The sequence below is a fragment of the Agelaius phoeniceus genome, chromosome 5, assembly GCF_051311805.1.
Source record: "Agelaius phoeniceus isolate bAgePho1 chromosome 5, bAgePho1.hap1, whole genome shotgun sequence".
Classification (NCBI taxonomy): Eukaryota; Metazoa; Chordata; class Aves; order Passeriformes; family Icteridae; genus Agelaius; species Agelaius phoeniceus.
In genome coordinates this window covers 63,260,564-63,275,052 of record NC_135269.1, presented here as the reverse complement: position 1 = coordinate 63,275,052, position 14,489 = coordinate 63,260,564, and the positions used below count along the sequence as shown (strand labels likewise).

Sequence of the window (14,489 nt, the reverse complement as noted above, 5' to 3'; positions counted from 1 at the left end):
TCAGCCCTGCTTCTTCTATCATGAAAAATAAAAGTTAAAAAAAAAGCCTTTGTTTGCTGGGCCAGACTAAAGGGAAGCTCAATTCTATTAGCTTATTATTCATCATCTCATTTAAAACTATGTTGTAAAAGAGGTCTTAAATGAAAAATGGAAGTTAAGGAAAAGATAAAAAATACATTCTCTACATCTCTTCATAGCTAGAGAAGTTCATGTAGGGGGGTGGGATCTTCCCATCCCTGTAACCTTGGCATTGTATGAGATCCATCAGATCAAAACCACTTTGGGAGTGTATTGGATGGTTCAGAAAGACACTCCTAGAAGAAGATCACTATATTCCTTGAACAAATAATCAGATTGGTGGGCTAAATCTTTCCCTGGAAAAGTTAATCTTTGCATTGCTTTAAAAGTAGCCTTGATATTTGATGAACTTTTAGGCAGGTAAGGTGAATTACATCTGGGTGTCTAAAATTGAAATAGCTATTGTTAGGGTAGTTGAACCTGGATTTTCTGCTATGCAATAAAATTCCATGAAACATGAGTGCTTAAATGATTGCAGATCCTTTTATGAATAAGGGATTCCTGGAATACTCCAGCAGCAAAATCTATCTTGAAGTATTACATGTGGGCATAAAAATGTAGTTGTATTTTGTATTGTTACCAAGGAAGCAAATAGAATATTGTCTGAAACAAAATCTTAATGACATTTGATCTTTCTGCAAGAAAGTCTAACTGTATACTCCAAAATGGAATTGCTGTGTTGGAATGGTGAAGGCCCAGTGAAACTTAGAAGCTATTCATATTTGGTAAACAAGGCCCATCTCTAAATCTTAAATTGATCAATAAAATTTTCATGGAGATCCAATTCAGATTCTGTAATCAAATGTTTTTAAGTGTATTTAAATGGATTTCATCTGCTTCATGGAATCAGCTCTGAATTTGGCCCATATTTAAGTGAAGAATTAACCTTTCTATGTGTACTAATGAATCTTCTAATGCAGATGATGAAATTCTGTATAAAACCATAAGTGATGCAAACTTAATATGGAAGAACATAGCTATACCCCTGACTGTGATATTTTTATAATAAAACAAGCTAGAACCTACATTTTAGAATACTCCAGCCTTTTGGACCAGATATTTTGCTCCTCAACCAAAATATGATTAAAAAAAAAGTCAAAGCTCTGTGTTATCCTGCTGTCTGTGAACTCCATATATAGTCTGGTATCCATCCAGTAGTTCTTTGCAAAGCTTTGAACATTTGTGTGATTTGAATTTATAAATTGTGAGATTTTAAGCTTTTCCCAAATTGCTGACAATTCTGATTCACTTTCCAAAGAGCTACAGAAAATAAATGTGATTTTGGAGGCACAAAGAAGGAAAGAAACTAATTAATCTACATTCCACAGTAATTTTTTTTAAAGAACTGTCATGCTTAATTGCTTTAATTTTACTTGATATATTATGCTTCAGGTTTTCTATAATCACATGTAAGATGTCATACACTGCAGATTGTTTCCAACTGAAGTATGTGGGGACACAAATCTCCTAGGGGTTGTAATCAAATAGGAACTCTGCACCTTGAGGTCAATGCTTTGAATAATACTTACATGAATAATGACCAAAAGTTGTTTACATCTGGTGGCAGTCTGGGGACTTGCTTGAAAGTTTCAATCCAGTTCTTGTTACAAAGAATTGGCCCCTTTTTTTTTTTTAATTTTAAATTAGATGTCTTATTACAAATTCAGCTTTGAAACCACTAAATGAACAGAGTAACTGAATTTGTCTTTCTTTCTGGTTTTTTGCACATTGGAGTAAAGCTCTGCAAAGTCATGTTACTGTAAGTGTTGAAACTTTGGAGCAAAGGGACAGAGACAAGTTTTTGAATGTTGTCAGTCTGCCGCTTTTCACCAGCAAACGTGTGGGGAACAAAACATTCTTTTAACTTCTTGACTGTGTAGAAACTAATATTAGTGGGTGGGGGTTTTTTTGGGTTTTTTTTAAATCTTTTTCCTTTTCTTTTTTTCTCCAGGAATAAGCATATCTGTGGTGGTACTTTGATAAAAGAAGAGTGGGTTCTTACAGCAAGGCAGTGTTTCCCTTCTCGGTACAGTAGTCTGGAACTTTGCAATATTAAAATCCATCTATTTTCAGGAACTTATCAGCATAATGCTTCTTCAACTTGAATGCAGCAGTTTTTCCTCCTGTTTGGCTTTAACACTGCTTTTCTGATATAAAAGGCCTGTGGGACCTTGCTATTTTCTGTTTTTATTGCTGTAAATCTAAATAGCCCTGGCTATTTTACATAGAAGCATAAATAGATTTTCCAAGTGTCATGGTTAGGCAATTGCCTTTTTATGAGAATAATCTCATGCTTCTGCTTAACTGGACAAAATAAAATAGAAAACTTGGGTAAATCTAAAAAAGTTCAAAGGTTCATACTGTCCAAGGAACTGAATGTTTGGATACTGTTATGAAAAATAAAAAAAATTGATTTTAGTAACAGTTAAAGATAAAATTATGTAATGGCTTCAGGCCAAAACCTTACATCCAAGCATGTTGATTTTGGAATAGCAGTTGGCAGCATGAAGCCATTTCTGCTAAGGAGCATTAGTTAAGATCTTCCAGCATAATCATATTAAGCAGAGTTTTTTAGTTATTTTATTATACAGTCAGCAAAATCACAACCGACTTCGCCTCATTTAGGTACAAAGATTTGAAAGACTACAAAGCCTGGCTTGGAGTCCATAATATCAAAGGAAAGGGAGAGGAGAAGCGCAAACAAGTCCGGAACATCTCCCAGTTGGTATATGGCCCTGCAGGGTCTGATTTGGTCTTACTGAAACTTAGCAGGTTAGTAGCTGTTATAGTGAATTTTATATCTCTTTGCTTTCATCTGCTGGGTGAGATTCTTCCTAAATGAGATTTGCAAGTTCATTGCTCTGCTATCTCCAGTACTACAGTTGCTGTCTCCATGGGGTAAACTTCCAACTGAAAGAAATTTTATTTGATACATGCAGAAATGCAGGTCCATCAATGTTACTCAGAAAACAGATGTCACTCCTGTGAAATCATACCTACATTATTCTTCCTGTTAACCATGTTTAGGTTTCTTGAGAGATTTAAAGAAAACCCACTAAGTACCCACATGGACTAGTATATGGTTTTAATTTATAGAATAAGCACCAGATTGTAGCTGAGATCCTTGCGTATATACAAGCTTTCAAAATTTCTCCATATGAATAAACCTATATATCCAAATGAAATGCCATCACTACTTACTTTTAAGATTAAAACCCAAGTTAAATTGCATAAAAGTGGTGACAGCATCTCAAGAATTTTTTGACAGTTGGCAGCTGTAGTACAAAAAATAGGTAGAAGAATCCATCATATTCTTCAGAAACAGAAAATGAAAGGAAAAGAATTGGCACAGTTTTAAATTGCTGTGGTCTATAATAGACTTAATGTAATTTTAAAAACACAGTTCAGAAGGTTAAGTAAAATCCATTATATCTATTTATTTTTTTCTTCATTTCAGACCTGCTATATTGACAAATTTTGTAGAAATAATCCGCTTGCCCATTTCTGGATGTACCATTCCAGAGAAGACCAGCTGCAGTGTTTATGGATGGGGATACACTGGATGTAAGAAACTATTTTTAAAAACTAAATGAATACGTTGACAACTTACTTCCTCTTGTCATTATAGGTGAGGCTGCGGGTATGGCCTGATGCCACGGTTGTCCAACACTTCTTGTTAAAAAATAGAGTTTGTTTTTTTTTTTTTTTAGTTTGTAAATCTCGGAGCCTTTTATCCAACTTAATTTAACATGAAATATTTTCCACTAGTCTCTCCTTTTTTGTTGTTATTTCAGGGACAGGCAAAATGATTCAAACATTTTGAGGAGTGAATTAGAGAAAAATACTATTCCACATGTTAAAAAAATAGCAAAATTTCTCTGCAGAATATTAACAGGGTTTTTTGACAAATCTTTGTTCATCTACTTGAGCAGTCTCTTTCTGTAATACAAAGCAGGGCTCTGTGGAAAAACTGATACAGAAACATGTAATCAAAGACTTTATTAATATACACAATAACAGCAAAATAGGGATACACAGGCAACCCTAAGTCTGGCATTTCCTAACTTTTGAGTACTTGACTTTGCAACCTTTCTAATGTTTATTAAACACAGTTTTGTGTGAAGAAAATACAAATATGTGGGAGAACAGACATTTATTTAGTCTAGTAAATGCTATATCTGGCTAATTATGTGTTGATAAAAAGTTAATAGCTGCCAGTTGACAATAATTACTCCAATATTTACTGTGCTCAAATGTTGTTTTGCCACAGACCCTGAGTAAGCAGCAGCAATATACTCACACTGTCCTGGAAGCAGAGCAGAAGCTAGGCTGGAATTCTGAGGCTGTCTTCCTCGTAGCCACTACTCTGCCATTTCTTTGTGGGTGGCAATTAATCTGTACCAGCCCTCTCCCAAATGACTGCCTTTGATGTTCCCAGCATGTCCATATTAGCCATCCTCTGGGGGCATCGGCTGTCTGGGGGACAGGGACATCAGGCTGGAGCACAGCACAGCATCACAGGAAAGCTTAGCTAAAGACAACTGATAAGGAATTTGCAATGTTGTGGAGTTATGTAATACAGTAAATACATAACATCTGTCATCCAAGGACTTTGTACTATATTTTTTGCACTACTTTATATAATCCTCACAGTATCCCGGTCAGGGAACGAAGAAGTGTTACATCCATTTTTTTTTAAGAAAACAGGATTATAAGTCAGTGGAGGGCAAGCTTGGCATTTTCTTTTGATGGCTGTGCAGAGAATGGGCAGGTCCAGACCCTTTATTTATCTTTGCAGCTTGTACAGGCTCGTCTTTCGACATGTAGAACAAGAGTAAGCTCCACAGGGCTCCTGCTTCCTGACCTTCACACTGATGAATGGAGATTGCACAAGGCTGTGGCTCTGCCCTTGCAGGCACAAAGTCATTCAGGGTAGCTGAGCCAGCACAGATTGAGAAAAACTCCACTCTGCTACAGTATTTTTCAAGTCACACATCCTTCCCTAGGCCATGGCAGGCACTGTTACACATTAACTCATGTTTAAGGCAGGGAGCAGAATCCTCCCTCCACTGATGGGAGTGATAACATTTTCAGGCTCTTTTTCTGATTTCTTTGATGACTGGGCAATCTGGTGGTGAGCTGTAGAGTAAGCCCAGTTACAAAGCCCTTTATTCTCGTACTAAAAAACTTATCCAGATATTCTCAGAGAACTAAACAGACATGAAAACAAAACAAATGTCTGGCAAATCCCATTTTCAGAAAATATAAGAAATCCAAAATACAAAAGCATGATAACAGTAGGGATAGACAAAAACGTGAGTTTTGGAGAGAAGGTAAAATAACTGAAATTACATTAATAAGTTTATGTGGACTGTATCTGGAAACACTTTCTTTCCCCTAAAATACAATAAAATTTTTATTTTCTTTTCAATTGTAGTAGTTAACTATGATGGCCTTCTCCAAGTAGCAAACCTGTTTATTTTGGGAAATGAGAAATGCAACCAATATCTCAAAGGAAAGATTACTGTGAATGAGTCTGAAATCTGTGCTGTGGCTGAAACTGTAGGTGCTGGGCCTTGCGAGGTAAATATTGCATTTCCTAATACATTTTTAGGACCCTGACTATTTCTTTCCCAAAAATAAATTACTGGAGGTTTTTAAACTTATTCTCATTGCACTAAACTTTTGCATTGGAAAATTATTTGTGTTACAAGTCTTCTATTTTATGTCAGAGTGCAGAAATTACTTTGATTTCACTACCACACCATTGAAAGACTTACAGGAATCTTATATCTACTCATACACTATTACACTACACTAGACTGAAGCAAACTTGTGCTCTGTATACTAAGGACAAAGGTGCCTCTGTGGTAGCAATGGCTGTATGTTTTGATTGAGTAGAAATCAAAGGCTGGAGCAAATTTACATCCTTATTTAGATGAGGCATTGCATGCAAAATACATAACAGTCAGTACTCAACAGAGGTGATAAAGTAATGAGGGAAGGAGAAAAGTCCAGAAATGTACTGAGGTTTTTATGAGTCAGAAGGCTGGAGTATTTTGCTCTCCTGAGCCTGAGCAACATATTGATGAGGACAGGAGAACCACTTCAGTGATCAAGTAGTTTGGTACAGTTGTTTTGCTTAGCACTACTTTTGATGATGGAGAAAAGACATCTGAGGAGAAAAGCTGTAAATAATTTATTACAGGAAGATATAATATTTTTTTGATGGAAAATCTGACTGTGGATATCTAGAAGGAGGGAAGTCATGAACATTATTAAGTATTTATTATCTGAAATAGGATTGTTGATTTCCTAATACCAATGTTAACTGTGTAATAAAATTTTCCCTACCCAAGGGTACTACCAAACCATGGGGAAAAGAGGTCATCTTCATAAAGCTGAGGCCTCTTCCATTTGTTATTAATAATCTATGGGATCATTTTTTGTTGCAAAGTATTTCTTCAAAATAAAATGTTTAATTGTAAATGAGGTCTTAGACTTGTCAAGACTTATAAATGAAACATCTGCATGGGAGTCTGCTGGGGATCCTGCACTTGGTTTTCCCCTGCAAGAAGAAATGGAATGAATTAATATTAGCAATCAGTCTTAATCACTGAGCAGTTTCCTGCTCCCTAAGTTCTCCTTTGAAGCTACTTTCCTCAGCAGAGAACAGGCAGAGGAACAAAATCAGATTGGCAGGTGAAACTCCACTCCTGAAAGTGTTTTATGAGCAGCTCTGATGGCTCTGACATAGTTCATTGTTCATGTGGGAACTAGTCTGCCGTCAGTCAGAAAAAATCCCAAACCAAATAAAGGTCAAGCATTGTTGTTTCTCTGGTGATCCAGAGAGAATGCAATGCTAATTGTCAGCTTTCCTTTTTTTAAACAATAACTCACTGTCTGATATGAGAATTTACTGTCTAGTTTTGCAGCAAGTTTGCAGGGTCCAGTCTACCTTTAGCCTGGGTAGAAACTGCAGCATCTATGTTCAAGTCCCAGATCTATGTGATTGTATCTAACTCTGATTTCAGTGGGTCAAACTCCACATTTTCATGGAATGCATAAACTAGTGTATAGGTGTCTCATTCATTCAAAATAACAAAAAAATATCAGTTTAACAAGTTAGGTATCAAAATAATGCTTAAAAAAATACTACCTTTTTATTATGTTTGTTATTTTCTCTGCCTATCAGTACATACTGATTCTCATCCTAGGGCCTTGCAAGATGATTAACTGAAAGAAAGACACTAACCTGACTTTGTCAATAGTGTTTGATGCAAAGTCTGTCATCATAAAAAAGATGTTTATCTGTCAACTCACATTCTGCTCATCTGGTTTATACTCACATAAAAAATATTAGGCTTTCAGGTAGCTGAAAGAGGTGAATAAAATCCGGTGGTCTGAAGTCATTAGAATGACATGTAAAGATGGATCACAGAGCTTAATTTGCACAGAAGGAACAAAAGGTCAGAGGCCAACTCTGACATTGTTTGTCATAAGTTCTGGTTATGAAAAACAAAGATATTGGAAGTTGGTTTATGTCCTATGGCAAGAACACTATTGCCTAGTGCATCTTGTCATCCCCAAAAGAAAACATTCAGTAGCAGACAGGTGGGAGCTGTGTCTTGGAGAATTTTGAGAAGTGACACTCATGCTGTTTATTTTTTTCCTAGCGAGATTATGGTGGTCCTTTGGTTTGTGAACAAAACAGGCTGAAGATAGTAATTGGTGTCATTGTTCCTGGCCGTGGATGTGCCATTCGAAATCGTCCTGGGATTTTCGTTCGGGTCTCGTATTATTCCCGGTGGATTCACAAGATTATGATGACCTACAGAAAACCCTGAAAAAGTCAACAATTCCTGTTGAAAATTCTGGACAGCCTGTAACTAATGTGTAATGTAAAGAACAACAATTTTTTAAGTACTTGATAGTCAAGTTTGTAGAGCTTCTTTTAATATTTATGGGTGTTTTTTGGTGTTCTTGTCTATCAGTGTTGTTTTATAAATGTTGGAGTGACTTACAGTATATGCAAGTATGGTGACATATCTCCTGAAGATACTTGAATGGATAAACAATTTTGCAAAGACATTACTGGATGATAAATGGTTTTGTAGAAATAGATCATATGACCTCCTTGATGCTGCTCTTCAGATTATCTTAGGAGAAACAAGTTATAGTTCTACTTTTCACATCTTATTCTTTCTATGAGCCATATATTTCTCTTCGTATATAACAAATGCCCTGCTGAGAAATATATGCATCTGTCCAGGACAGCATTTATGATCATATTTCTCTGTCCCCCTTATAAGAGGTCAAAGATTTCAGTACTTTATAAAAAAATAATATCTTTAGTAAGAAATCTTTTCATTATTGATGGATTTTGACAAGCCTGCCATAAGCAGAGTTCTCGTAGAAGTCACTACCACTTTCTTTTGCACAATGCTTACAGACTCTACTTCTGCACTTGGTTCCTTCACTGTATATATGGTCCTCTAACAGATATCTCAAACTCCATTTTGGTTAGCAAACTCTTGATCATTCCTTTACAATCTGATCCAGAAATAACTGTGGATTTGCAATGCTAAAGACAGCATCTCATACACTTTGAAAAAGTAATCCTGAGTAGATATTGGAAGATTTTGGGCGTTGAAAGAAATTTAAATCTAATATGCCCAAATCTTTCTAAATAGACAAGCATTTAAAGTTTGGCTGGTTCTAGTTATTTCATGGAACTCTGAATTTACAGCAAGAAAAAGAACAGTTGAATCCAGCACCTGGCTGAGAGACTTAAGACTGGAAAAAGTAAGTTATACACTAATAGGTTTTCAGAGACATGAGAACTTTAATAAAACCTTAACTAGATTTGGAAAAAAGTCTATCTTTTGTATAATTCATTTCAAGATAATAAAACAATTGCAGAGATTGATATGATCTTGTATTTAATATGGACAACATCACCAATAGTTTAGTTGCTTGTTTCCTGTCTATATATGGGACAATCATTTTCCTTTATGCTGATAGCGAAAGGGAACACAAAATCATCATCTATGAAAAGTGCTTGTTCTTCTGTAGGCATTTAGTTTTATGTCTGGAAATTTTGTACAAATATGTTGGCACAGGTGGCACTGATTACCCTTTAATTTCTGGAAAATTGATCCGACATATATCCAATGTTAGTTTTACTACTGTACATGTAATGGCATAAATAATGGCACTGTTGCTTCACTTGTGACTGTGTAAATTGTAAATGTTTCCAGTAGTGTTTGGTCTGTGTATCATATGTAACTGCAGAGCCACAAGTCTGACCCCGTGGTATGGATATACAAAAGAACATTTCATGCAGAAGATGCAGGGTTGAATTCTGCCCTATCAGAAAGCAACCACTTCAGGGGAGATGTCTTGGGAGACAGGCCTCATCTTGGCTCACCAGATTTTCTTCAGCAGTGCACTTTGACTTCAGTGGGACTCAGTATGCTTACATTGGTGAGCTGGGATGAGTTTCAGCCCGTGTTTAAGAGGCTTGGCTTGCTGAGATTTGTGTCACATATCCAGCAGATTCTACTGGCACATAGGAAGAAGTGTTGCAGCAAACAGAGCTTCTGAAGTTCCTCCTGATGTAAATAATCTCTTTGGACAAGATGTGACTTCTCTGTACAGCAGATTCAAGGTTGTGGATGCTATGCAGACAGTCTGTCTCAATCTATTCTGGTCACCTCTGAAGGCTTCATGCTCCCTTTAGCCTCTCTTACTTACCAGGCCTAAGAGGGCAGGATTTAGCCTGTTGTATTTACACTTAATTATTGTCATGTAGGTGAAGAGTGTATTCGTACTAAGTATATACTGACCATATCTTATTGAAAGGATTACATTTTTAAGAAAGACTTTTAAAAAACTCCAAGTGAGTTTTGTTCTCAGCCACAAGTAGAATGTGGATAAAATATACAATTCCATGTTCACTCTTTGTATTCGAAGAACTGTCATGTGCTCACTGTATTATATTTGCAGGCATTTTGTTATGTCTATCTAAAAAATTTGAATCTTAAAATATTTTAGTTATAAGCTTCTGCTGTGCAGAAGACTGTGATTTTTATATATATATATATATATATATATCTCACACACACACACACACACACATATATATATATGATAAAAATACTGTTTTTTCTTAGACAATGTGTAAGGATTTTTACCTGTTTGTTCTGGGCAGTGCCTCAGTAAAATAAATTGTGCAGAGTTGATGCTCCAGAACTTAACAAGTTTGTATGCACTTGCTTACCAGGTACTTTTGCTCTCCCTATCTCAGAATGGAGGGCACCCGAGATCCTGAAGAGCAAGGGAAGAGAAGAATAATGATATGTGGTAATGAATCTGTACTTCATTTATTCCTGTGAATATTTCTTGTTGGTACCAATGGTACCGTACCAGGCAACTGTTATAACTACAGGACTCTCTTAAGAAAGGACACTCTATAGATATTTTTTCACTGTTCTAATATTTTTCTCTCTGTTATAACAAGGGGACCTGATCTAGTGCCCATCTAAATGCTGAAAAACCCCTTACTAACTTCAGTAGGATCTGAACTTTACTTCATAGATGTGATTTTAATCAGATTAGAATAAAGAATACAGAACTTAAATTCTTGTTTAAGGACATTCTTAAACTCCATTTAATTTCATTCTCATTCTCTTTGCTGTAACTAATCCTCAATCTCTGAAAGGTGTAATTTTTGGATATAAAATTATGGAATGAAAACCTAAAAGGTGATTTTGTGCAACTGAAGTTAGTTTAACTTAATTACTATTTTCTTTGGGCATTGGATCTGGCTAATGCTTCTTCATTTTATTAAAGAAAACATTTTTCCCTTAAAAACATTTTCCCCCTATCTCTTTTTCTCTCATAAACCTCATGACCCTCAGAAAAATGTAGCTCTCATTGGAAATGTACTGGTCTAAATTTTTGCTGCTACTGCCGAAATCTTTTTCTCTCATTTAAGATTAAAATTCTCTGAGGCATTCTGCAATCCCTTCCTGCAGGTAATGCCAATGTACTTGACAGAGCTACTCTACTTGAGTTAGAGCTTTTCAGATGAGGCTCCAAATATATTTCTGGGGGTCAAAATCTACTCAGGCAAAATGTCCCTGGAATTCAGTGAATGAGATTGTCAAACGAGCAGGGCCTAAGAGTTGTTCAGTGCTTTTCCACATGGATCCTTGTTCACATTCTCAGCTCCAAGGTAACCTCAGCAGGAGTTGAGGCTTTGTCATCATCCTTCTGTAAAGCTGGTTGAAAACCAGTTGACCCCCATGGAGACTGTAGGAAGCCTATTAGGTTGATTATTTAGCTTTGTCTCCTTACCAATTATTTTTTTCCTCCCTCATGTGCACTGGTATATTACTGTTTTTGAATGTTGGGGCTGCTGGCAGGAACTGACATGGCTTTTCACCCTAAAGTTTCCTGGTGTTCCTTTTTAAACATACCCTTGGGCATTTATGTATAGCATTTTCTTGCATGGGATCTAACTTCAGGGAGCTGCCTGTGGAGTTCAGTGTATGATAAAAGTATTTTTTCTTATTTAAGAGGGAAAAATAATGCTCCCATTAAGTACAACTTGATGAATGCCTAATAAAAAGGGAACACTCTGGTTATAACTTGTAATACAAATCTTCTGTAATTAACATGTTCATTAGTTAATAAAGTTGGTATTTTTGTAACCTTGTTTACTCTTATTATTCTTAATAAAGTATTTTATAAAAAACAACAAAACTTAATTAGCATTACATTTCTTATTGAAAGAACAAGGCCACAACCCCACTGCAAGTTTCCCAGTTCCAATTCCAGAGAGGGATTTTAATGTGCAAAGTAAGGAGGACTGGTGCTGTAAAGATCCTCTTGTGTCCAATTGAAGAATTGAAAATAAAATGAAAGAAAGAGCCAAATACATGGTGATCTTGTTGAGAGTTCCCAAGACCTGAATTATTTCTGCATTGAGAATGATCTAAGCATTTTACAGTGAGAGTATATTTGCAGTGGAAAGGATGTTCTCAAGCTGAACATAAATATTTTCCTAGAGTTTTTAGTTCCTAGAAATTTTAGTATGAGAGGCTTGGAATTTTACTTATTTGAATAAATACACTTTACACTTCTGGAAAGGGCTCCCCTCTCAATATCACTTTGTACTGAGGTACCAAAAATGATGCAAAGGGGAGCAATAACTTGCAACAAACCTTGGTGCTGCTGCTGCTTAATACCACAACCAGCCAGCAGCTACCAGAAAAGGAAATAAGCAACACCCTTACTAACCCCACCAGATCAGAGCCAAGTATTGTCAAACTCCTGTAATATCAGAGAATTCTGATGAGTTCTAATAAGGGACAGTAAGCTCATTACTTCTTTGTCATTATCCAGCTGAAATTTCAAAGTTGTAAGCATTTGTGGTTACATTGTGATTTTGATGATTTAAATATATATTTGCTTCAGCTATATCCACAGTGAATCATTTTTCAAATAGACTCATATGCAGAGTGTTTGAAGTCTGATTCTGAGTTTTCCATCACTTTCTTTTTTGAGTTGTGCAACAAGGGAGTTTTCTAAGCAATCCATAAAATCAATGCTTTTTATCAGGAACTCCTGAAATCACTGGGAAGATTGCAATAATTTCCACCATGCAGGAGTGCCTCCAAAGTTATAAAAAATCCATAAATAGTCCCTATGTCAAAACAATGCTTTGCTATAGTTTTACATTCAGTTTTCAGTATATTCAGGTGACCTGTGTGTCTTCTGGGAACCATGAAAATTAACTGCTTGTACAGCAATTTGCACCACAAAAGTCTCTAAGGGGATGTTACCTTCATATTACATTCTGTCATGGCTTTATCTTTTGTAGCTGCAGGAACACTGTAATCTGCAGATGATAAATGATGGAAGCTCACATTGATGCTCACTGCTTGTGCTCTGCTCTGTGTTATTTGACAAGCCTCATGTAAACAGAGCAGCCCATTTAGCAGGGCTCAGTTGTGTATCTACTCGGCCTTCAAAAGCACCGATTTCTGGAGAGCTATGTTCCAATAAAACCCACGTGCAATAAATAGGAAAGAAAACAGCTGGGAGGGAAAAGGCACACCATAAAAAGATTAATAAAAAAATAAGCCCTAAAATAAAAAAGATTTTTTTTCATGTTGTCTCAGTTTTTATAACATAGGCTGTATGGTGTGAAAAGCTGCAATAGAATAGCTTAACAGCTAAATCTACTTCACTTTGTTGAGAACACTTGGGGAGATGCAATGACTTCTCCATATGATCACAGAAGATGCAGGACAAGTTGTGCTTCTATGTCTGAGGTCCTGATCCTACTTGCATTGAAATTACTGTCAAAACACTGTTTTAAAACATTATTTAGCCCAAACTAGAGCTAATAGATGTGTCCCAAAGCCTCTTTCTGAACCCCTCAGACTTTGTCTTGACGTTGTTTCAGATCCTGACTTGAAGAAGTGCTCAGGACGTGTTCCAGACTGTTAGTGAGTGTCAGAGGGAGGAAGTATAGATTTTATTTCAAAGCTGGGCATCAAAGTTTAGCTGCAGACTATCAAATTTGCTCAGAGTCTGACTGAAGATGAGAACTGGTTAATTTGCTTACTATTCAGATATTGTTCATTAAATAATAATAACAACAATAATTTTATCATTATAAATTATTAAGAAGAAGAGGAACAACAACAATCTTAAAACCCATGATGAAGGCAGTTGCTATTAATTTAGCTTTTATACAGAAAATAATAGATTCTTTAGGGAAAAACTCCCCACCAGACCAAATAAATGTACCACTTCAGAGTCCAAGAGATGTCATTTACTTGAGATATCTGTTGAAGCTAGTGCTGACCTCAATTGGGTTATTTAATGCATTCTACTGTAAGAAAAATTATATAGAGGACAGTGCAATTCATAAAAATTTATCAAAAATAAGGCAAAACTCACAACATTAGAGGTATACACTGGATTAGATGATGCTAGTGTAAAATACAAATAAGGATATAGTCCTTCTCTTCCACTGAGAGAAGTTTTGCCTTCAGCAATATATGAGTTCATAGTATCTAATTCAGTTCATATAATACTGACTCAAAAAATCCAGATGGTTTTCTTTTCTTGAGGATTAATGTCAGCATTATACACACAATGAGCAAATATGCGTTTACATCAACATTGCTATTACAAACCATGTCAACAACAGTCTCATGTCTTGGGCGTAAATATGCCATCTGCTGTTCAGCCCTGTGTTTAACAGGGCTCTCACTCCACAGAGCAGTTACAAAACTGCCATCACAGAACTCCTTCTCCATTTTTTAAATTTACTTTCCTAATTTTTTTTAAATTTTTAAAAATGAAAACACCGAATATTTTCTGTTCATAGC

The 14,489-nt window shown here is 36.0% G+C and overlaps 1 protein-coding gene across 1 annotated transcript in view; it reads left to right on the top strand.

Moving 5' to 3' along the window:
* Positions 1-11,763, top strand: part of HGF (hepatocyte growth factor) — a 57,408-nt gene extending 45,645 nt beyond the window's left edge. The window contains exons 14-18 of the mRNA XM_077179148.1: positions 2,030-2,104; positions 2,704-2,850; positions 3,536-3,642; positions 5,516-5,661; positions 7,755-11,763. Coding sequence (XP_077035263.1) covers positions 2,030-2,104; positions 2,704-2,850; positions 3,536-3,642; positions 5,516-5,661; positions 7,755-7,925 — 646 coding nt within the window. The 3' untranslated portion in view covers positions 7,926-11,763. The remainder of the gene's footprint in view (positions 1-2,029; positions 2,105-2,703; positions 2,851-3,535; positions 3,643-5,515; positions 5,662-7,754) is intronic.
* Positions 11,764-14,489: the final 2,726 nt, after the last annotated feature.